At 41.4% G+C, this 24,666-nt stretch overlaps 1 protein-coding gene and 1 non-coding gene across 5 annotated transcripts in view; one reads left to right on the top strand and one right to left on the bottom strand.

Moving 5' to 3' along the window:
• The window catches only part of PSEN1 (presenilin 1), a 76,635-nt gene that overhangs the window by 38,643 nt on the left and 13,326 nt on the right, over positions 1 to 24,666 (bottom strand). For all 4 annotated transcript variants that reach the window (XM_031668009.1, XM_031668006.1, XM_031668007.1 and 1 more), the window contains exons 4-5: positions 4,791 to 5,041; positions 2,109 to 2,250 (exon numbers count right to left, since the gene is read on the bottom strand). In XM_031668009.1, coding sequence (XP_031523869.1) covers positions 2,109 to 2,250; positions 4,791 to 5,041 — 393 coding nt within the window. The remainder of the gene's footprint in view (positions 1 to 2,108; positions 2,251 to 4,790; positions 5,042 to 24,666) is intronic.
• On the top strand, positions 14,375 to 14,438 carry LOC116276060. Its single transcript, XR_004185507.1, has one exon. It is a non-coding gene; the product is annotated as a U7 small nuclear RNA (small nuclear RNA).

Genomic DNA, 24,666 nt, shown 5'->3' on the forward strand with positions numbered 1-24,666 from the left:
ATACGTAGATAATTTGCCCCAGAAATTCTACTTCTAGGATTTTACCCAAAGGAAATAATTTGAAAAACTGAAAAAGCTCTAGGCATAAAGACAGACATTACTGTTTTTTAAAATAGTGAAACACTAGAAACAAATGTGCAACATCAGGGACATTTGAGAAGTAAACTATAAGGTACTTGAGTCAAATATCTCATAGCCATAGAAATATTTTCTAAGAATTTATAATAGAAAAAATGCTCACACCAAAGTAAAAGGACACATACTGATTATACATTTTAACCATGTTAGAAAAGTATACAGAAATAAATACTAGAAAGAAACAGAGTAGATTCCAACATTTGGAAAGTTAATTTTTTTTTTTTTTTGGTAGAGACAGGTCTCACTACGTTGCTCAGGCTGGTCTCAAACCCCTGACCTCGGCCGGGCACAGTGGCTCACACCTATAATCCCAGCACTTGCAAGGCCGAGGCGGGTGGATCACCTGAGATCAGCAGTTCTAGACCAACCATGGCCAACATGATAAAAACCAGTCTCTACCAAAAATACAAAAATTAGTCGGGCGTGGTGGCAGGTGCCTGTAATCCCAGCTACTCAGGGGGCTGAGGCAGCAGAATGGCTTGAACCCGGGAGGCAGAACTTGCAGTGAGCCAAGATCGAACCATCGCACTCCAGCCTGTGGGACAAGAGCGAGACTTTGTCTCGGGAGGAAAACAACAACAACAAAAAAACTCCTGACCTCAAGCAATCCTCCTGCCTTGGCCTCCCAAAGTGCTGGAATTACAGGCATGAGCCACCATGTCTGGCTGAACATTTATAATTTCTATTATTTGAAAATGATCTTAAAAGGTGCATGACTTGTGATAATGTGTAACTTTTTCTAAGGTATGAGTCTGAAACGTGCTAGTTGGCTGAAACTCAGCAGTAGGCCACTTGGCAAAAGAGCGAGCTAGGGGAGGAGAGGCTGAGAAGGGTGTGTCTGTGTCTTTCCTGTACAACCTCCCAGCGCCCCACTTTCCGAGGAATGAAGTAATACGGTAGAGATGGTGAGGGGGTGCATGATGGCTACCAGTTTAGGCAAGGTGTGACCAGTCACCAGTGAGTTTAATACCAGCATCTGAACATGGCTTTATTGTTCTGTACTCTAACATGAAAATCTGATTTTAGTTATATCGTATTTTATAGGGACCATTATATCCTATAGTGTTATTTGTGAATGAGGAGATTCACAAAGGTCTTAGAGTGTATTTCTTCAGTATACTGTCAATCAAAATATTAAAACCACTTAGGGCCAGGCGCAGTGGCTCATACCTGTAATCCCAGCACTTTGGAAGACCAAGGCGGGAAGTTCACTTGAGGCCAGGAGTTTGAGACCAGCCTGGCCAACATGGTGAAACCCCGTCTCTACTAAAAATACAAAAATTAGCTGAGTGTGGTGGTGGGCGCCTGTAATTCCAGCTAATGGGGAGGCAGAGGCAGGAGAATCGCTTGAAACTGGTGGGTTGAGGCTGCAGTGAGCCGAAATCGCGCCACTGCACTTCACTCCAGGCTGGGTGACAGGGCAAAGCCCTGTTTCAACAAACAAACAAACAAACAAAAACCCACTTAGATTGTGCTATTATATGAAAATGTTTATTTTTCAGTTACACCTTTTTTGTTTTCTGGTTTTACTGTTTGAGACAATGGCCTAAAAAGGCATTGAAATCCAAAATAATATGAATTATCACTAACTCTTGATAATTAATCATAATATATATATTTTACACTACTTTTTTCATGACATATATATTCCATGCATATAAAATACTTCCAATATTTGTTTTTTGTTTTCTTTAATACAGACAGGCTCTTGCTATGTTGCCCAAGCTGATTGTGAACTCCTGGGCCCAAGCGATCCTCCTGCCTCAGCCTCTGAGCCTGGCATTACACATGCACCTGGCTTCCTTTTTGTATTTTTTGAATGTTCCACAGTGAAGAGGAACAAAACTAAAAACTAACTTAGCTCTAGAAGACAAAACATTTTTTCTTTCCTAGATCAGTTAAGTTACTGTGACAGGAATACCCAACCATAAGAACAGGGTGGAAAGCAAAGATCTGTGTCTCATGCTCACCTTATAGCACCTGTATTTATACAGAACCACCAGGAGGATAGTCATGACAACAATGACACTGATCATGATGGCCGCATTCAGAATTGAGTGCAGGGCCCTCTGGCCCACAGTCTCGGTATCTTCTGTGAATGGGGTATAGATTCTACAATAAAACAAACACAAAAGCCCTAGGTAAGTGTTAATGGAGATCCCCAACCACATTACCACCTCCAATACAGAATTTTCTTTTTCTCGATTCAATTCATATCTTATAAGTCACTTTTCCCCAACTCACCAATCTAGCTAAGAATTTTTCACCTGAGAAAAACAGCTACACTCTAAAATAATTGCTTCAAAGAAAGTATCTAACATATGGAAAGGACTTACATATGAACCAGACACTGGCTCCATCTAGTGGGTGCTTTATATTGAAATAATTATAATACCTCATCAAATGTTTTTTGGCTACAGCTTATTAGGAACTTGTTATAGAACCAGATTCTGCCACAGAAACCATGTGGGCTGACAAGTAGTTGTCAGAAGAAAGGTAATATGGCTTATAATTAATGCCTCTCATCTGTAGAGTAATTGCAACTGGAGTTGTCTTAAGATAATGTCACATATCCATCTTCTTCTTGTTTCTCATTCACAGAAAAACATTTTTATTCCAGGTGCCAATATTCCCAGCCAAAAAGACTTTACTTCTGACTCCCTTATATTTATGAATAGCTATGAGAACAAGTAATGGCAATGACTTTTAGGGAGATGTGTTGTGTATGGAACTTCTAAGAAAGGAGTGAATTCTGCTGACATGTCCTATGTTCTTTTCTCCCCTACTCCTTCCTACTGTCAGAATGAAGGCTAGCGCTCCAGCGTGGACCCTGAAGTAACCTAGAGGTTAGAAGCTAAAGAAGAAAGAAGGAGATTGAGTCCTTGATGAATGTGAAGCCACTGTACTAATCTGGACTGCCTACCTCTGCACTACTCTACGAGAGAGAAAGTATGTGCATTATTTAAACCAGTTGTTTTGATTTTCTATTAACAAAGTCAGAAACATTTCTATAAAAAGTCAGATAGTGAATATTTTAAGCTCTGTGGACCATATGGTCTCCAGGGCAACCACTCAGCTGTGCTACTGTAGTGTGAAAGCAGCCACAGACAATGTATAAACCAAGGAGCATGGTCATGTTCCAAAGAAAGTTTATTCACAAGTTTGTGAATAACTTTGTTATTACACCTTTGTGGAAAGCTAGCAGGCAGATCTGGCCTGTGGCTGTAGCTTGCCAATGTTTGTTCTATAATATGTTGCCAAACCTAACCCTAACCTATACGGATAATATTGTTCAATCCTTCTAGTTCTAACCCCTGCCCTTCATCTGCTGTCTCAGATGCTCTACCAAAAGGCTAAAAGTTTGGTTTTCAGAACACCATGTAGTTTTTCAGACACTTCACAACTTCAAATTCTAAAACTCAATTACAACTCTTCTTTGGGCCCCATGAGAGTCCTAGAGATGGAACTAGATGACATTTGAATCAAGTATTTTTCTTGGAGGCCAAGGGCTGACATCAGCAGCACCGGGGAATCCACACGACAGCTCCCCAAGAGTCTAGAGGGTGCTGGCTTGAATTAGTTATCCATCCTTCCAATTAACGATTTGTTTGGCCATTTATTATACACCTCACCCCGGAGACACAGTACCCTCACAGGCCTTGCAATAAAGAAGGAAATCAGGCATTAAATAAATAATGTAAATAAATATATATTTGCAAATTGTGACAAATGAGAAAGAACAAGTTGCTATGAGAAAAGATACCAAGAAGGACCTAATCGTGTTAGGAGAAACAGGAATGTTATCTTTGAGGATTTAACATTTAAGTCAATGTTAGATGTGAGTTCTAAATTTCAAACAATATGTATGTTCAATTATTTGCCTTCTACTTTTAAACTTAACTTCCTTGTAAAGCAACCTTTTTTGATCACCTACTCCACCCTCATTCTGATCACCTGCTCCATCCTCATTCCAATTACCTGCTACCTGCCCTGCCCTGACTCCTGCCAAAGCACTCACCCCATCATTCTCTTTAAATTAGCCAATTGGAATTAGTTTAGCCTGTGCGGTCTAACCCTAGCCAATAGGGGAACAACATAGCAGCAGGGACCACGTGTGTCAGGGTAAGAACCCCTTCCCCTCCCTTGTCCAAATGTGCGCTTGCCATTGTTCCATCTGTAAGGGCGCACCCTTCTATAGAGAAGTAACTTGCCTTGCTGAGAATTAAAAGGAAAATTTTATATTCTAGTGCTATTTCTTTTGCGGCACCGAAACTTTATACATAACACCAAGAGGAGAGGGATGACAGGAATTTAACCCACCAAAGTCAGAAAAGGAAAGAATACTCTAGGCAGAAAAGTAATGGGCGCCCAATGGCCCTGAGGTGGAAAAGAATTTATGTGTTCAATTCAGCCTAACTTCAGTCCTATCCAGTAACACCATACAGGAAACATACTTCTGCAGTGTTCCTTTTCTCCACTTAAAACATCAAGTAATAACCCCTTGCTCTCTCAACTGCTCCTGACCATCACAGAGGATGGACTCTCTAGCTAAGTCCCGCCCCTCCAATGCAGAGGCCTTCAAGGTGATGATGATATGCTGTAAAGAAAAGCCACACTGGCTTTGAGAATAACAAAACAAAACTTATACGTACAGCTGCCCATCCTTCCGGGTATAAAAGCTGACTGACTTGATGGTAGCCACCACCACCACCATGCAGAGAGTCACGGGGACAAAGAGCATGATCACATGTTTGGCGCCATATTTCAATGTCAGCTCCTCATCTTCTTCTTCATCTTGCTCCACCACCTGCCGAGAGTTACCCTGGGGTCGTCCATTAGATAATGGCTCAGGGTGGCCAAGGCTCCGCCTGTCGTTGTGCTCCTGCCGTTCTCTATTGTCATTCTATAAGTACAAGAAAAACGTTTTCAGTAAATCAGATTCTCAGCAGAATCAAGGTAATGGTTAGACCTGGGATTAACAACAGACCCGTCACTACATGAGTTCTAAAAACCTGAAGCAAGAAAAAACTATTTACAGGAAGTATGCAGTTTAAAAGTCTAGATTATCTATCACTGTTCACTGAAGGCACTCAGGTCCTCTCTTTTACCTGGGTCTTGGCTTGCTCCATTCTCTCTGTTCATCCCAACAAAATACAATTGTACTTATCCTTTGAGATGTAGCTTAAAGACTGACACCTGCATTAAACCTTGTTTACTGGCTGCAGCTCCAAGCACCTTTTTAAAATTCAGCTTTCTGTGATTCAGACCACTTACGCAAGGAACTCTCTTACCCTAATTAATAAGACTTTAAAATCCTTGTGTCAGAGGCATTTGGACCAGAGCAACTCTATCTTGAATAGGGGCTGGGTAAAATAAGGCCGAGACCTACTGGACTGCATTCGCAGGAGGTTAGGTACTCTTAGTTACGGGATGAGATTGGAAGTCAGCACAAGATACAGCCCATAAAGACCTTGCTGATAAAACAGGTTGTAATAAAGAAGCTGACCAAAACCCACCAAAACCAAGATGGTGAGCAGAGTGACCTCTGGTCATCCTCACTGCTCACTATACGCTAATTATAATACATTAGCATGCTAAAAGACACTCCCTGCCGGCACCATGACAGTTTACAGATGCCATGGCAAAGTCCAGAAGTTACCTTGTATGGTCTAAAAAGGGGAGGGATCCTTAGTTCCGGGAATTGTCCACCTCTTTCCCAGAAAACTCATGAGTAATCCATCCCTTGTTTAGCATATAATCAAGAAGTAACAGGCCGGGCGCCTGAAATCCCAGCACTTTGGGAGGCCAAGGTGGGCGGATCACTTGAGGTCAGGAGTTTCACACCAGCCTGGCCAACATGGTGAAACCCCGTCTCTACTAAAAATATAAAAATTAGTCGGGCATGGTGGCACATGCCTGTAATCTCAGCTACTCATGAGGCTAAGGTAGGAGAATCACCTGAACCTGGGAGGTGGAGGCTGCAGTTAGCAGAGATTATGCCACTACATTCCAGCCTGGGTGACAAAGCAAGGCTCACAAAAAAAAAAAAAAAAAAAAAAAAAAAGTGGTAAGGTCAAAGAAGTGACATAATCAGCTGTTTCATTTTTAGCAAACTTGACTGAGTGGCAATGAATGAGATTTCTAGCATAAGGAACTAGCATTGGTAGAGATATGGAACACAGTAAGATAAGCAGACTGGAAGACAGAAGTACTTTAGTTAGAGATGTAACCAGGCAGTCAAGTCCAATGGCAGTTACCAATAGGACTTTCAAGCTCAGAAGGGTCAGAGGAAGTCAATGGTCTCTATAGCCTCAGAAATGGATGAAATCTCAGGCCTCAGAAATGGATGAAATAGCTGTGGAGGGAAAAATACAGTAAAAAGATGACCAAGGAGAGAAGTGTAAATAACCCCTAAGCTTAACCAGCAGGTGATGGGAGAAAACCAGAAAATGAGATTAAGAGAATAGAGGAGAGGGAAGAAAACTCAGGAATCAATATAACACAGAAGCCAAAAGTGGAGCACAAATCAAAGAGGTGTCATCAACAGTATGGCAGGATGAGAGCTAAAAAGACCCTGAACTGGCAATGGGAAGTTCATCAAGGGTTTTACAAAAGTAAAACAGTGAAGAGGGAAGTCGGGTTGAGATGAGACGGGATAACTCCCTTGACCCCCTCATGGCTCAAAGCGTGGCTCGTTTACTCGGCCACCACACACTCAAACCCCTTGCAAGAGGAAGTGTGCAAGCGAGTGAGTGAGTGTGGGAACCAGAGCAAACGAATGCAGGAACCAGCCGGTTGCTCCTCTCTGGCAGGAGCAGGCTCTGTGCAGGCCCGCAGCAGCATCCAAGTGTGTTACAATCAATGCTCCTTCAACTCTGCCATTCAGGGATGGCCAAGGGCCAGCCAGCTCAGTGGAGGGTCAGGGTGGCAGCCCCTGCTCTCTCCTCTTGGCACCCAGGTTCTCTTCCAGTGTCCAGGAATAATCAGGTCACACGAACAGATCGAAGGGTAGTGTATGCAGATTTTACTGCGCGATGGAAGTGGTTCTCAGTAGGATAGAGAGTTGAAAAGGGGATGGCATGGGAAGAAGGTGATCTTTCCTGAAGCCAGGCCATCTCTGGCTGGGCCTATTCTCCAAAGCTGCACCACCTGAAGTTAGCCACATCCATCCATAGTCTCCAACGCTCAGCTGCTTTTCTGCTCACTGCTCAGCCACTTATATCACCAACGCTCAGTTGCTTGTATTTCTGACAATCAGTCGCTTGTATGTCCAACACTCAGCCATTTATATCCCTGACGTCAGCTGCTTGTATTGTTCTGCCAGCTGCTGAAATCTTTTTTTTTTTTTTTTTTTTTTGAGACAGAGTCTCGCTCTGTTGCCCAGGCTGGAGTGCACTGGCACAATCTGGGCTCACTATAAGCTCCGCTGCCTGGGTTCAAGCAATTCTCCTGCCTCATCCTCCCAAGTAGCTGGGATTATGGTGCCCAGCACCACGCCCAACTAATTTTTGTATTTTTAGTAGAGATAGGGTTTTGCCATGTTGGCCAGGCTGGTCTTCAACTCCTGACCTCAGCTGATCCACCTGCCTCAGTCTCCCAAAGTGCTGGGATTATAGGAGTGAGCCACTGTGCCCAGCCCAGCTGAAATATTTTTATGGGCACAGGATAGGGGCATGGCAGGCCAAAGAGGCAACATTTGGGTGGGGAAAAATGGGGTCAGCTGTTTTCACTTAGGGCTGCAGTTCCAGGTTTAAGAGTGGAATTTAGCTGGGAGCCCAGCCCTTCTGTATCAATGTCCTAAATCACAATGGGCTGGAAAATGATTGAGAATTGAGAAGGTAAAAGCAATCATTCTTCGAAGCAAAAAAAAAAAAAAGGTGGAAGAGGCTTGCAATAGAGAGGGATTTAACTTGAAAAAGTTATTTTATCCAACCCCACTGGAAAGGAAGACAAAACCAGAAAAGGTTATTTTAGAGCTCCTAGAAACTTGAGCATACCTATCACGTCAAAGCGTAGACTGAAGACTAGAGGAAGAGACAAAGTGGGTATTAAAACTAATGGAATAGGGTAAGGGATAAAGGAGGGTGCTATAGTTTGAATGTTCCCCTGGAAAGTTCATGTACTGGAAACTTGGTTGCCATTGTGGTGGTATCAAGAGGTGAGGCCTTTAGGAAGTGACTGGGTCATGAGGACTCTGCCTTCATGAATGGATTACAGGTTCAGTATCCTTTATCTGAAAGGTTTGGGACCAGAAGTGTTTCAGATTTTGCATTTTTGAGTATTTCCATTATACTTACAGGTTGAACATACCAAATCTAAAAATCCAAAATCTAAAACGCTCCAATAAGCATTGCCTTTGAGCATCACACTGGTACTCAGAAAGGTTCGGATTTGGGAGCACTTTGAATTTCAGACTTTCAAATCAGGGATACTGAACCTGTTATGTCGCTATCGCAGGAGCACGTTAGTTATCGTGGGAGTGACTTTGTTACAAAAGCAAGCTCTCTCTTGCCCTTCTGCCTATCCACCAAGGGATAATCCTCCTCAGGTGCTGGTACCATATACTCTTGGACTTTCCAGCCTCAAGAACCATGAGTTGAATAAATTTCTTTTCTTTATAAATCACCCAGTCTCAAAAAGATAAAAAATAAATAAATAAAAGATACAAAAAAGAAGAAAACAAATAAATAAATAAATAAATAAATAAATCACCCAGTCTGCGGTATTCTGTTATAGCAATACAAAATGAACTAAGACAGAGGGGAACAAAAAAAAGACAGAGGCTGGCGATATAAAGGCATGGTGCCCTCTCCTTCAGTCTGGAAGTCAGGATTTCTCTTCAAACAGTTATGAAGACCCAATCCCTACGAGAAATGGAAAGGAAACTATTCTAAAGCATAAAAGGTAGAAATATCTATACCACCCATCAAGAAAGATTATTTTTGCTGAACACAAGTCACCAGAGTGGCTAAAGCCCAGTAGAATGGAAATGGTTATACAAAAGGTGAGGCCAAAGAGACCAGAACATAGTGTGATAGACAGCAAGAAGCAGGAGAATTGAGAATTCATACTTTTATTCTTCCACAGAAGGAGGTGACTAAGTCATCTGCCAAGACAGTTATATCTGCAATTGATGTTCAGCAGTACAAGTCTGAACAACCTGATTGGCTGATTAATGTTCACAATAAACATACAAGTAATAATAGCTATCTCTATATAGTATTTGATATTTACAAGGCACTGTCACATTATCTTACTTATTCTTTTTGTCTGGAGAAGTTTTGGTAAATGAACACAAAAGCAACTGATCCAAAATCTCACAACCAGAAAACAGCAGAGGTAGGAATCAAACTAAAGTCTCTTGCCTCAAAACTTATTTTCTTTCTATGGCACCACAGCCATCAGTTTAGGTCATATGAACAGTTTAATTAGCTAAGTCTAGCATGAAAGGGGCAATCATATGCTCATTCACGGTCCCCAACCGGATGATCTGGTTTATAATGAACATTAGCCAACTCAACCCTGCCCTGCCCTGCCCTGCCCTGCCCTGCCCAAGGCTGATAATGAGATGGATACTAGAACACTGTTTAACTTAACAGTAATATACACATTCACAAACCCTTCCTCTTTGTAGTATGTTGGACACTACTTTTATTATTATTTACTATTATTATTATTTTGGAGACAGAGTCTCATTCAGTCGCCTAGTAGTGGCACAATCTTGGCTCACTGAAACCTCTGCCTCCCAGGTTCAAGCGATTCTCGTGCCTCAGCCTCCCGAGGAGCTGGGATTACAGGTGTGCGCCACAACACCCGGCTAATTTTTGTATTTTTAGTAGAGACAGAGTTTCACTATGTTGGCCAGGCTGGTCTCAAACTCCTGGCCTCAAGTGATTCACCCACCTCTGCCTCCTGAAGTGCTAGGATTACATGCGTGAGCCACTGTGCCCAGCCATGGACACTTTTTTTTTTTTCTTCTTTCCGAGACAGAGTCTTGCTCTGTCACCCAGGCTAGAGTGCAGTGGCACAATCTCGGTTCACTGCAACCTCTGCCTCCCAGGTTCAAGCGATTCTCCTGCCTCAGCCTCCCGAGTAGCTGGGATTACAGGCATCCGCCACTGCGCCGGCTAATTTTTGTATTTTAGTAGAGACAGAGTTTCACCATGCTGGCCAGGCTGGTCTCGAACTCCTGACCTCATGATCCACCCACCTCGGCCTCACAAAATGCTGGGATTACGGGCATGAGCCAGTGCGCCTGGTCAGATACCACCTTTTTTTTTTTTAAATGGAGTTTTGCTCTTGTTGCCCAGACTGGAGTGCAATGGCACGATCTCGGCTCACCACAACCTCTGCTTCCTGGGTTCAAGCAATTCTCCTGCCTCAGCCTCCTGAGTAGCTAGGATATACAGGCATGCACCACCACACCCGGCTAATTTTTTGTATTTTTAGTAGAGACGGGGTCTTATCCATGTTGGTCAGGCTGGTCTTGAACTCCTGACCTCAGGTGATCTGCTCGCCTCAGCCTCCCAAAGTGCTGGGATTAAAGGTGTGAGCCACCATGCCCAGCCCAGATACTACTTTCAAAACTGATTTTGTTTTCAGGAATGGTGGCACACACCTATAGTCAAGTGCAGCCCAGGGAATGTAGTGAGACACCATCTTTAAGGAAAAAGATACTGTTTTAATTTCTTTATTTTAAAAAAGTACAATTTGGGCTGGGCGTGGTGGCTCATGCCTGTAACCCCAGCACTCTGGGAGGCTGAGGCAGGCGGATCACCTGAGGTCAGGAATTCAAGACCAGCCTGGCCAACATGGTGAAACCTTGTCTCTATTAAAAATATAAAAATTAGCCAACGTGGTGGTGGGCACCTGTAATCCCAGCTACTTGGGAGGCTGAGGCAGGCGAATCGCTTGAACCCAGGAGGCAGAGGTTGCAGTAAGCCAAGATTGTGCCACTGCACTCCAGCCTGGGTGACAGAATGAGATTCCGTCTCAAAAAAAAAAAAAAACAAAAAAAAGTACAATTTGGTGACAGAAGTGTTGGTTACAGACAAAAATGGCAGATTCATTGGCTGTCCAGATTTAATTTACGAACGAACATATATATATGAAAATAAAAGAAGCAAGTTCCTAAAGTATTTTATAGGGTACTCCAATTAATCAGAAGACTGTGGCTGAATCACTATATTTTATGGGTGAAATCATAGTGTGTGAAATTTGGAATTTAAAAGTCTCTAACTTATGTTATCATATCTTGGGTTTACCCCAGTGACACTGTATTATATAGTGGTAATTAGCCCAAGTTCTGGGGTCAGACTACCAGGATTTGGATTTCTCTTCTATATAGTGTGATTTGGGGCAAGTTATTTAACCTCTTTGAACTTCAATGTCTTCATCTGTAAAATGGTGAGAAAAAAGTTATCTCCTGATAGAGTTGTAAATTCTACTGGGATAATACTTGAAAGACATATCTCATGGTGTCTGGCACATATTAAGCATTCAGTAGTTTTACCATTTATTCTACATATAAACATTCCTATGGCTACTAGCAGGTGCCAAGGTATAACTGATCTCCTCTTAGGGTACAGTCCAGATGAAACTGCATATAAAATTCCAGACATTTTAGGCCGGGCGCGGTGGCTCAAGCCTGTAATCCCAGCACTTTGGGAGGCCGAGGCGGGAGAATGGCGTGAACCCGGGAGGCGGAGCTTGCAGTGAGCCGAGATCACGCCACTGCACTCCAGCCTGGGAGACACAGCGAGACTCCGTCTCAAAAAAAAAAAAAATTCCAGACATTTTTAGTCTATCAACAGAAAATCATAGGCACTATGGAATTAGAAAAATCTGTTTCCCAAATGTTGATCTCCATCTCTGACCTCTCCCAGAACTCTATTCTAAGCTTCTCCTCTGTCTTCTCCATTTATCTCAGTAAACAGCAGTACCATTCTCCCAGTTTCTAGGAAGTCCCAAATCTACGAATTATTCTTTCTTTCTTTCTCTTCCTTAGTACCTCTGTCTAGTTAGCCCGCAAATTCTGCCAGAATACCTCCAAAACACCTCCTGGACCTATCTACTTCTTTCTATGTCCACAATCTTTGTGGTTCAAACCACTATTACCTGTCATTTGGATTACTGTTAATAGGCTTCTAATTTGGTCTTTCTGCTTTTATGCTCCCCTAGTCCATTCTCCACACTATAGCCAGGATGATTTTTTTTTTTTAAACAAAATGAGATCATGTCATTCCTTTAAAACTCGATTACATGGCTTCTTGTCATGCTCATAACAGAATCAAAACTTCTTAGGCTCGTGAAGTCTAAAATGGTTTGTTCCTTGCTCTGACCACAGACTGTTCCTCCTCTCTCCAGTCCTTTTCTCAAACTGGCCTTCTAGTTCCCCACTCAGGGCTGGTTCATCTGGAATGTCCTTCTCCCACCTGACTGTTCCTTGTCACTCAGTTCCCTCCTGGTAGAGAGAGAATTTCCTGACTATCGAATGTAAGGAACCCTTTCTCTACATTGATCTGCTGGTTTTAATTCTCTGAATCGTACTTGTGATCATTTGATGTAGCTCCTGTTTGTTACTTGATTATTCATCTTTATCTCCTTCGAATATAAATTTTCTCCAAGGACAGCACAAGTTCTTGATCTTTGCTGGATCTCTAGTGTCTCCTGTACTCAATAAATATTTGTTGAGTTAATTAATGAATGATTCCTAAAAGACTGTTTGTGAAGCCTGGCTAATTTTTTGTAGAGACAAAGCTTCACCATGTTGCCCAAGCTGGTCTTGAACTTCTAGGCTCAAGAAATCCTCCCAAAGTGCTGGGATTACAGGCATGAGCCATCGAGTCCAGCCGTCTTGTACTTTTAGATTGGAGTTTTGGGTTTCAGAGATTTGTAGTTCACTGAAAATGAAGCACCATGTAGGTGTGCCTGGGAGGGAGTGTGCTAAGAATTCTTACTAAATAAAGTTCAATCAATCAAATGTTATTGTACTTCAAAAATTCTCCAGGGAAATAAATTGTCAGCTTCCATTTAAAGACTGTATTCTGTTTAAATGTGCTATTAAAGTAAAATATGACATAAGAATCTACAGATAATAACCGAAAGGAAAAACAGGGCTCTTCAAAAAAAGTACAATTTATTTGTTAAAAGCAGGTAAAGCAAAAATTAAAAATAAAATAAATAAATACACAGGTGAAACATTCACGTGGTTTCAAAGAAAGTATTAAAAGGTATAGAGTATAAAATCTCCCTCTTAATATATACCTAGTTTCCTAATCCCCCTGCTTACTACTGTTATTTTCTCCTGTGAATCCTTTCAAAGTTTCTTTCTACATATGCAAGCAAATACAAACACATACTCTTACTCCCCCTTTTCACACAAATGGTAGTACAGTAAATGTACCATGCAGCATTTTGTTTTCTCCACTTAACTATGTATCTTAAGAGATTTTTCTACACATCAGTACATAAAGAATATCCTCATTCTTCTTATTTTTGAGATAGATTCTCTGTCACTAGGCTGGAGTGCAGTGGCACAGTCACAGCTTACCACAGTCTTGACCTCCCAAGGTCAAGCAATCCTCCCACCTCAGCCTCCTGAGCAGCTGGGACTGCAGGTATGAGAAAGAGAAAGAGAGACAGACAGAGCATGTCAAATTGCCCTCCCTATGGATTACACCAATTTAGAGACTCAGCAATGCAAGAGATTGCCTACTTCACCACACTGTTGCTAACACCTTATGTTAGCAAGTGCTTAGATTTTTACCAATCTGATGGGAGAAATATGGAATCTTGGCATAATTTTAATATCTATTTCTCTTATTATCAGGACAGTTGAGTGCTTTTTCATCTATGTCCTTTTTCTATTTGACTTTAACTTTTTTTTTTTTGAGATGGAGTTTTGCTCTTGTTGCCCAGGCTGGAGTGCAGTGGTGCGATCTCGGCTCACTGCAACCTCGGCTTCCCAGGTTCAAGTGATTCTCCTGCCTCAGTCTCCCAAGTAGCTGGGATTACAGGCGCGTATCACCACACCTGGTTAATTTTTTTGTTTGTTTTTTTTTTGTTTTTTTTTTAAGTAGAAACAGGGTTTCACCATGTTAGCCAGGCTGGTCTCAAACTCCTGACCTCAGGTAATCCGCCCACCCCTGACCTCCCAAAGTGCTGGGATTACAGGCGTGAACCACTCTGCCCGGTCTTAATTTCTAATCACTAATTATTAATTAATTTTAAAAATAAGTGTTACAGCTCTTTTAAAATTTGTCTAGCGATTTTTCTAGTTTTCACTGGGAACTGTCCCCCCTAAAAAAGGTAAGTGCCAGCTATGTGCCAGACACTGTGCTAGGTGCAGTGCCAGGGATACAACAGGGAGCAAACAGATAAGGTTCCTGGCTCTCATGAACTGCTTTCAAGCAGAGGGAGACAGACAATAAACAGGATAATTACACAGTGGGATAGTACTATAAAAGGAATAAACAGGCTGCTCTCAGTGTACTGCCTATGGGCTAGCCCAGCTCCACAAGGAAGTTAAAAAAAAAAAAAAAAAAAAAAAAAAGGAATAAACAAGGTGATGTGATAAAAAAAACACCTGGTATGGGACTACTTTTAAATAATATGGCCAGAAAATACCTGGCTGAGGAAGTACCACAACATGACCTGAAACCTGAAGGATGAAAAGATGTACAAGGCCCGCTATACGTAAAGGGAGTAACTCAGCACATCAAGGTTGTTCAAACTCTGCACAGGCCAAAAAAGGATTCTTTCCCTTCCCAGCTCCTGGAAGACAATCTCTAAACCCTTAGACTATCCGGCCTGTTAAGACTTCCTGGGTGGGTGCAGTGGCTCATCCCTGTAATTCCAGCACTTTGGGAGGCTGAGGCGAGTGGACCACTTGAGGTCAGGAGTTTAAGACCAGCCTGACCAACACGGTGAAACCCCAGCTCTACTAAAAATACAAAAATTAGCCGGGTGTGGTGGTGCATGCCTTAATTCCAGCTACTGGGGAGACTGAGGCATGAGAATCGCTTGAACCTGGGAGGCAAAGTTTGCTGTGAGCTCAGATCACACCACTGCACTCTAGCCTGGTGACAGAGTGAGATTCCATCTTAAAAAACAAAAATTAAATTAATTAAAAAGAAAAACAATTTCCCTTGTTTACATGAGGCACTGGGTCATGCCAACAAGTTTCTGCTAACAATGTGATCTATGGTGAGGGCCTTGAGTCACACAGTATCAGCTTGGCCTCTGAAGAAGCCAGAGAACTGAGGTCAGCCACGTGTGACCCGGACACCACGGCTCAGCGAGCTTCCCAGGTTGCCAATATTCCACGTGTGTTGTCATACACTGTTGCTGGAAAAATTAAGCACTGTGTGCACAACTCCACTGGGAGAGGACTATTGACTGCTTGTGCCTGGTGGTGTCTCCTGGACCCTGCCTTATGTGTCTTTTTCTGTTGCTAATCTGTATCATTTCAATGTATTAAACTACAATTTGAGTATAAAACCTTTTCTGAGTTGAGTCTTTCTAGCAAATTACTGAACCTGGGGGTAGTCTTACAGATCCCCAAATATCCGGTACAATGAAATTTACAGGCCGGGCGCGGTGGCTCAAGCCTGTAATCCCAGCACTTTGGGAGGCTGAGACGGGCGGATCACGAGGTCAGGAGATCGAGACCATCCTGGTTAAAACGGTGAAACCCCGTCTCTACTAAAAAATACAAAAAACTAGCCGGGTGAGGCGGCGGGCGCCTGTTAGTCCCAGCTAATCGGGAGGCTGAGGCAGGAGAATGGCCTGAACCCGAGAGGCGGAGCTTGCAGTGAGCTGAGATCCGGCCACTGCACTCCAGCCTGGGCAACAGAGCAAGATTCCGTCTCAAAAAAAAAAAAAAAAAAAAAAGAAATTTACAAAATATTGTACAAAATTTACAAAATATTGCTAAGAGAAATTAAAGAACAAAAACAAAAATAGACAAATGGGTCTACACCAAGTTTTAAAACTTCTACACACCACAGGAAGCAGTCATCAGAGTGAAAAGGCAACCTACAGAACTGGAGAAAATATCTGCAAATCAGGCTGGGTGTGGTGGCTCAGGTCTACAATCCCAGCACTTCGGGAGGCTAAGGCAGGTGGATTGCTTGAGCCCGGGAGTTCAAGGCCAGTCTGGGCAACATGGTGAAACTCCGTCTCTACAAAAAATACAAAAATTAGCTGTGTGTGGTGGTGTGTGCCTATAGTCCCAGCTACTCAGGAGGCTGAGGTGGGAGTATCACTTGAGCCTGGGAGGTGGAAGTTGCAGTGAGCCCAGATTGCATCACTTTACTCCAGCCTGAGTGACAGAGTAAAACCCTGTATCAAAAAAAAAAAAAAAAAAAAATTGCAAATCATGTATCTGGTAAGAGATTAATATCCAGAATACATTAAAAAGTCCTACAATAGCATAAACCTGGGAGGCAGAGCTTGCAGTAAGCCAAGATCGTGCCACTGCACTCCAGCATGGGTGACAGAGCAAGACTCCATCTCAAAAAAAAAAAAAAAAAAAGTCCTACAATTAAACAACTGGAAAAAAACAAATAATCAGATTTTTTAAATGGGCAAAGGACTTGAACAGATATTTCTTCAAAGAAGATATACAAATAGTCAAGAAGCATATGAAAAGAAGCTCTACATCTGTGTAATATGGGGGGAAAAAAAGATGCTCAACATCACTAATCATTAGAAAAATGCAAAAAAATACTACAACTGTTAGGATGGCCACTACCAAAAAACAGAAAGTAACAAGTGGTGGTAAAGTTGTGAAGAAATTGGGACCACTATGCACTGCTGGTGGGAATGTAAAATGGTATAGCCACCATGGAAAACAATATGGAGGTTCCTCGAAAAATTAAAAACTACCATATGACCCAGCAATCCCATGTGTATATATATATACCAATGAGTATACATAAAAAAGAATTGAATTACAAACAAGACCTCAAACAGGTATGTGCATAGCCACTTTCACCACAGCATTATTCAGTATAGCCAAGAAGTGGAAGTAACCCAAATGTCTACTCATAGATATGTGGTATATACATAACACAGAATATTACTCACCCCTTAAAAAGGAAATCTTGTCACATGCCACAATATAGATGAACCTTGAGGACCTTATGCTAAACAAAATAAGCAAGTCACAAAAAGAGAAATAATGTCTGATTCCACTTATATGAACTGTCTAGCCAGCTGGGCATGATGGCTCACACCCATAATCTCAGTATTTTGGGAGGCCGAAGTGGGAGGATTACTTGAGCCCAGGAGTTTGAGATCAGCCTGGCCAATATGGTGAGAACTCGTCTCTACAAAAAAATTTAAAAATTAGTGACGCATGATGGTGTGCACCTGTAGTTCCAGTTACTCAGGAGACTGAGGTGGGAAGACCGCTTGAGCCCAGGAGGTGAAGGCTACCATGAGCCAAGATCATGCCACTGTACTCTAGCCTGGGTGACAAGAGCGAGATCTTGTCTTTAAAAACAAAAAAACAAAAAAAAAAAAACAAAAAACAAAAAACAAAAAACCCCACAAAACTCAAGTAGTCAGTGTTATAGAAAAAGAAAGTATACTGCCACGGGCTGAGAGAAATGGAAAATAGGGAGTTGTTCAATGGGTATAAAGTTGTTCAATGAGTATAGTTTCAGTTTTTCAAATCCAGAAGCCTCCCCACGAGACCCATGACTGATGGAACAGATTGACACACATATGGACAACTGATTTTCGCAAAGGTACAAAGGCACTTCGGTGGAGAAAATAGTTTTTTTAAAACAAACAGTGCTGAAACAACTGAATATCCATATGCAGAAAAATGAACTTTGATCCATACCTTGGACCATGTATATAATCAACTTGAAAAGGATCACAGACCTAATGTAAAACATGAAACTATAAAGCTTCCAGAAGAAAATGTAGGAAAAAACTCCTGAGAACTTGAGGTAGGCCAAAGTTTCTTAAGATGTGACACCAAAAACGCAATCAATGAAATACAAACTGAATTAGCTGGGTGCAGTGGCACACATCTGTAGTCCCAGCTATTTGGAAGAATGAGGCAGAAGAATTCTTTGAGCTCAGGAGTTTGAGGCTGCAGTGAGCTATAATTACACCACCAAACTCAAGCCTGGGTGACAGTGCAAGACCCTGTCTCTTTAAAAAAAAAAAAAAAAAATCTGCCCTTCAAAAACCACTGTTAATAAAAAGAAAAGCCGCAGTCTGGGAGAAAACATTTGCAAATTATATATATTACAGAGGACTTGTATCCAGACTATGTAAATAATTCTCAAAATCCAATGAGAAAGCAATTTTTAAATGGGCAAGAGATTTCAACAGACAAGTCACCAAAGAAGGTATCAGGATGACAAGCACATGAAAACATACTCAACATCATTACTCAATAGAGAAATGTAAATTAAAACCAAAATGAGATATAACTATATACCTTTTATAAGAGCTAAAAAATTTAAAAGACTGACAGTATCAAGTACTGACAGGATGTGGAGGAACTGGAACTTGAACTGCTGGTAGAAACGTAAAATTATACAACCAGTTTGGAGAGTTGTTTGGTAGTACCTTAAAAAGGTTAAATATAAGGCTGGGCATAGAGGCTCATGCCTGTAATCCCAGCACTTTGGTAAGCCAAGGCGGGAGGATCACTTGAGGCCTAGAGTTCAAGACCAGCCTATGAAACATAGACAGCCTCCATCTTCTATAAAAAATATAAATAAAAACTGGCCAGGTGTGGTGGCTCACACCTGTAATTCCAGCACTTTGGGAGGCTGAGACAGGCAGATCACTTGAGATCAGAAGTTCAAGACCAGCCTGGCCAACATGGAGAAACCCAGTCTCTACTGAAAATACAAAAATTAGCTGGGCGTGGTGGCAGGCACCTGTAATCCCAGCTACTGAGGAGGCAGAGGCAGGAGAATCACCAGGAGGCAGAGGTTGCAGAGAGCCAAGACTTCGCCACTGCACTCCAGCCTGGGCGACAAGAGCGAAACTCCATCTCAAAAATAGATAAGACAGATAGACAGGAAAAAAAAGCTAAATACACACCTAACCGTATTGGATCATATTTTACTCCTAGGTATTTGCCCAAGATAAATTAAAGCATATGCCCATACAAAGACCTGTACATAAGTATCCATAGCAGCCACTATCTGTAATGCTTCAGAACTGAAAATCCAAATATCTACCAACAAATAAATAGATGAAAAACTGTGGTATACGACTCAGCAATAAAAAGGAACCATATAACATTGACGAATTTCAAAATAATTATGCTGAAAGAAAGAAGCCAGACAAGAATCTGTAAGTTTTTTGTTTTGTTTTTTTGTTTTTTTTCAGACAGAGACTCACTCTGTTGCTTAGGTTGGAGTGCAGTGGCACGATCTCAGCTCGCTGCAACCTCTGCCTCCTGGGTTCAAGCAATCCTGTCTCAGCCTCTGGAGGAGCTGAGATTACAGGTGTACGCCACCACCCCTGGCTAATTTTTGTAGTTTTAGTAGTGAAGGGGTTTCACATTGGCCAGGCTGGTCTTGAACTCGTGGCCTCAGGTGATCACCCACCTCGACCTCCCAAAGTGCTGGGATTACAGGCGTGAGCCACCGTGCCAGGCCTGTATGATACTATTTATATAAAATTACAGTAAATGGCTGGGCGCAGTGACAAAACATGGTTGCCTGGGGATGGGGAGGAATCGGAGGAGAAAGAGAGATTACAACAAAACATGAAGAAACTTCTGGAGGTAATGGACATGTTCATTATCTTAACTGTTGTGGTGGTTTCAAGAGTATACATATGGGGGGAGGGGGGAGGGATAGCATTAGGAGATATACCTAATGTAAATGAGGAGTTAATGGGTGCAGCACACCAACATGGCACATGTATACATATGTAACAAACATGCACTGTTGTGCACATGTACCCTAGAACTTAAAAGTACAATAAAAAAGAAAAAGAGTATACATATATATCAAAACTTACCACACTGTATATTTTAAACATGTACATTTTACATCAATTATACCACAATAAAACTGTTTTCAAAAATGTATCTTTCTTGGGCTGGGGGTGGTGGCTCATGCCTGTAATCCCAGCACCTTGGGAGGTTGAGGCGGGCGGATCATCTGAGGTCAGGAGTTTGAGACCAGCCTGGCCAACATGGTAAAACCCCATCTCTCCAAAAAAAAAACAACAAAAAACAAAAAACAAAAAAATTAGCCAGGTGTGGTGGCATGTGCCTGAATCCCAGCTACTCAGGAGGCTGAGGCAGGAGAATAGCTTGAACCCAGGAGGCAGAGGTTGCAGAGAGCCAAGATCGTGCTACTGCACTCCAGCCTGGGCAACAAGAGTGAAATTCTATCCAAAAAAAAAAAAAAAATACATCTTTCTCAAAGGAGTGCGTAGGTGCTTTGAAAAGTGTCAAATGAGAGGAAAGTGGTACTAGAATACCAAGGGATTTCCAAAAGGAAAAATCTTGGTAGCTAAATATGAGAATGATGACTTAAGCATGGTATTATCTGTAAAGCTATTTTAAAGAAAGGCCGGGCGCAGTGGCTCAGGCCTGTAATCCCAGCACTTTGGGAGGCTGAGGCGGGCAGACCATGAGGTCAGAAGATCGAGACCATCCTGGCTAACATGGTGAAACTCCATCTGTACTAAAAATACAAAAAATGAGCCGGGCATGGTGGCGGGCGCCTAAGTAGTCCCAGCTACTCAGGAGGCTGAGGCAGGAGAATGGTGTGAACCCACGAGTCGCAGCATGCAGTGAGTTGAGATCGTGCCACTGTACTCCAGCCTGGGCGACAGAGGGAGACTCCATCTCAAAAACATAAAAATAAAAAACTTTTTATCATGGAAAAAATTCAAACAAACATTGTTAGAAATGTACAATGAAGCCCATGTGCAATTTATTCAACTTCAATAATTATGAACTCACGCTAATCTTGTTTCATCTACTCTCCCCCTCACTTTGCCACTCCAGTATTATTTTGAGGCAAATCTTAGATACATAATTTCCTTCATAAATATTTTAGTATTTCTAAAAGATGGGAACTTGAAGCCTTTTGCATTTGTGGCTTGATAGCTCATTTCTTTCAAAATATTCTTATTTTTATTTATATTATTTATTTTATTATTATTATTTTTTGAGACGGAGTCTGGCTCTGTTGTCCAGGCTGGAGTGCAGTGGCATGATCAATGCTCGCTGCAACCCCCACTTCCCAGGCTCAAGTCATCCTCCCACCTCAGCCTTCCAAGTACCTGGGACTATAGGCACATGCCACCATGCCCAGCTAATTATTATGATTATGATTATTATTTTTTTTTTCGTAGAGATGGGGTTTCACCATGTTGCCCAGGCTGGTCCCAAACTCCTGAGCTCAAGTGATCCATCCGCCTCAGCCTTCCAAAGTGGTAGGATTATAAGTATGAGCCACCATGCCATAAAATATTTTTAAATGGAGTCTTAGATCCACAGCAAAATTGAGCAGAAAGTACAGAGAGTTCCCACATACCCTCTCCAACAGGCACAGCCTCTCTCTGTCAACATCCTGCACCACTGTGGTAAACTGTTACAACAGATGAACCTACATTGACAGTCCAGTTTACCTTAGGGTTCACTTTTGGTATTATACAGTCTATGGGTTTGTATAAACAGACAATGACAGGTTTCCATGATTACAATATCATACAGAATAGTTTCACTGCCCTAAAAAATCTGTATGCTTCAGGAAGCCAAGAAGGGAGAATTGCTTGGGCCCAGGAGTTCAAGACTGGCCTTGGCAACATAGCGAGACCCCAGCTCTACAAAAAAAGGAAAACTAACAACAAAAAATATTAGCCAGGCATGGTGGCACACACCTGTACTCCCAGCTATTCACAAGGCTGAGATGGAAGAATCACTTGAGCCCAGGACTTAGAGACTGCAGTGAGCTATGATCACACCACTATACTCTAGGCTGGGTGATAGAAGGAGACCCTGTCTCAAAAAAAAAATAATAATGATAAAATATATTTGATTCTATGCTGGACATATAAATATACCTCATTCTTAAATATGGCAATTTTGATAAGAAATGTTAATATTTATTGAACAAGTATGTGCTAAGTAGTGTACTAATTCAGGTTATCTCATTTAATTTAAATAAAACTCTAAGTTAATTGCTATAAACTTCATTTAACAGATAAAGAAACTGAAGTTTAGTGAGGCCAGGTAATTTGCCAAATATCATAGTGCTAAGAAGTTCTAGAACAGAGATTCAAAGTCCAACTGTTTAGTCAAGAGACCCTACTGTTAACCACTACCTTTACACTACTAACTGGGTAAACCATAAGCAATTAATAAAGATTGAGATTATTGCCACATTCTCACTGTTATAAATAAAACTTCAATAAAAATTCTTGGCAATCCTCTGGTAATATTTTTATAGGATAAACCTCTAGAAGTAAAATGCTAGGTCAGATTAGATTAGGTTAGATTTAATTGCTAAATTATTTCCAAAAGGCATGTGTATCTGTAGATTCAATTAACAGCTTGCCTCCAAATAAATACTAACTCCAAAGAACACAGCATACAAGAAAGCCTATTTCCCTACAACCTCGGTAGCAGTGTATCAGTTTTAACTCACTGATAGGTAAGAAGTGAAGTTTTAATTTTTATCTCTATTAGTAAGGCTGATCAACTAGGCTTTTCATATATTTATTGCCATTTCTATTTCTTACTCCATAAATATTGCTTGTAACCTTTGTTACTGAGTTAGTTGTTCATGTTCCTTTTTAATTTCATAAGAATTCTATGTATACTGGGATATATCCGTCATGTATTTCAAGCCGTTGTCCTAGTTTGTTTTGGACTTTGTTCACGGCAGTTTTTGCCACACATTTTTTTCTTTTTTTGAGGCAGGGTCTCACTCTGTTGCCCAGGTTGAAGTGCAGTGGCATGATTACAGCTCACTGCAGCCTCGACCTCCTAGTCTCAAACAATCCTCCTGCCTCGGCTTCCCAAGCAGGTGGGACCATAGAAGCACACTACCACACCCCACTAATTTTCACATTTTTTTTTTGTAGAGACAAGATCGTGCTATGCTACCCAGTCTAGTCTCAAACTCCTGGTCTGAAAGGATCCTCCTGCCTCAGCCTCCCAAAGTACTAGGAATACAGACATGAGACACCACACCTTGCTCTACAATTAAGTTTATAATTGTGTGTTCTTGAATATGAACTTAGGTAATTTTATAAAGAAAACAGTAACTGATTTTTATAACACCCCAAATCCTAATGTTTTTCAATATATACACACATATACATAGTTATAAGTGTTTACAAATATTGTATTCTACCCTTTTCCCTTAATATTTTATGCACACATGTAAGCAGTTAACATGCCTACGTGGTTATAATGTATTCAATTATGTTGATATATTTATAGTGTGAATATTTACTTAAAATACATGTTTTCAATAATTAATATTTATAAGAAAATGTATTGGCAGGCATGGTGGCTCATGCCTGTAATCCCAACACTTTGAGAGGCCTAGGTGGGCAGATCACTTGAGGTCAGGAGTTCGAGACCAACCTGACCAACATGGTGAAACCCCATCTCTATCTAAAATGTTAAAATTAGCCAGGTGTGGTGGCACACCCCTCTAATCCCAACTACTCAGGAGGCTAAGGCAGGAGAATCGCCTGAACCTAGGAGGCGGAGGCTGTAGTGAGCTGAGATTGTGCAACTGAACACCAGCCTGGGTGACAGAGGGAGCCTCAATTTCAAAAAAAAAAAAAAGGAAAGAAAATGTATTAATCCTTTAAGACTTAATGGGGGGGAAAAAAAAAGACTTAATGGATATTGTTTGAATTTCTACAATGAGAAATGTGGGGCTCTAAGCCTGCTCTATAGGACAGAACTAGAAGAGTGGCTTAACCAAAGAACTGGCAAGTTAAGTGGAAAACTTGAAAACATTTATTAATCATAGGGAACATGTCTCCAACAACACACATAATTCCATTCAGCATCTGACCAAGCTTTGTGATTCCCTGGAGTCAGAGGTTTAACCATTCCTCTAATGCCAAAAAAGGCTGTCATTTCCACAAACAGTTGACATAACCGGTTAGAAATAATACTGAACATTTATGGGGCTGTTATGTTAGGCTTAAGCCTAAAGTTTTTTAATATGTATTAAGATTTGTGCCTAAGAGATTTTACTCAGGCAAAAGCTAGCATGTTTCTCTGGAGGTCACTGAGATTTTAAGTTCTTTTTTGCCTTACTCCACTTTAACACAACTGAGAAAACAAATTCATAACTATAAACGATACAATAACACTGTCAAAGGCTAACTGGAGCTGCAGATTCTATTTAAATTTAGATCACCCCTTTTATTTATTTTTTATCTCCTCAAGGTCCTTTAAAAAGCTTCTAGGTTTGCTTTTTGCTTATTTTTATGTATTTATTTGAGACAGGGTCTCACTTTGTCACCTAGGCTGGAGTGCAATGGTGTGATCTCGGC

This window comes from Papio anubis, chromosome 7, assembly GCF_008728515.1.
Source record: "Papio anubis isolate 15944 chromosome 7, Panubis1.0, whole genome shotgun sequence".
In the NCBI taxonomy this organism is placed as follows: domain Eukaryota; kingdom Metazoa; phylum Chordata; class Mammalia; order Primates; family Cercopithecidae; genus Papio; species Papio anubis.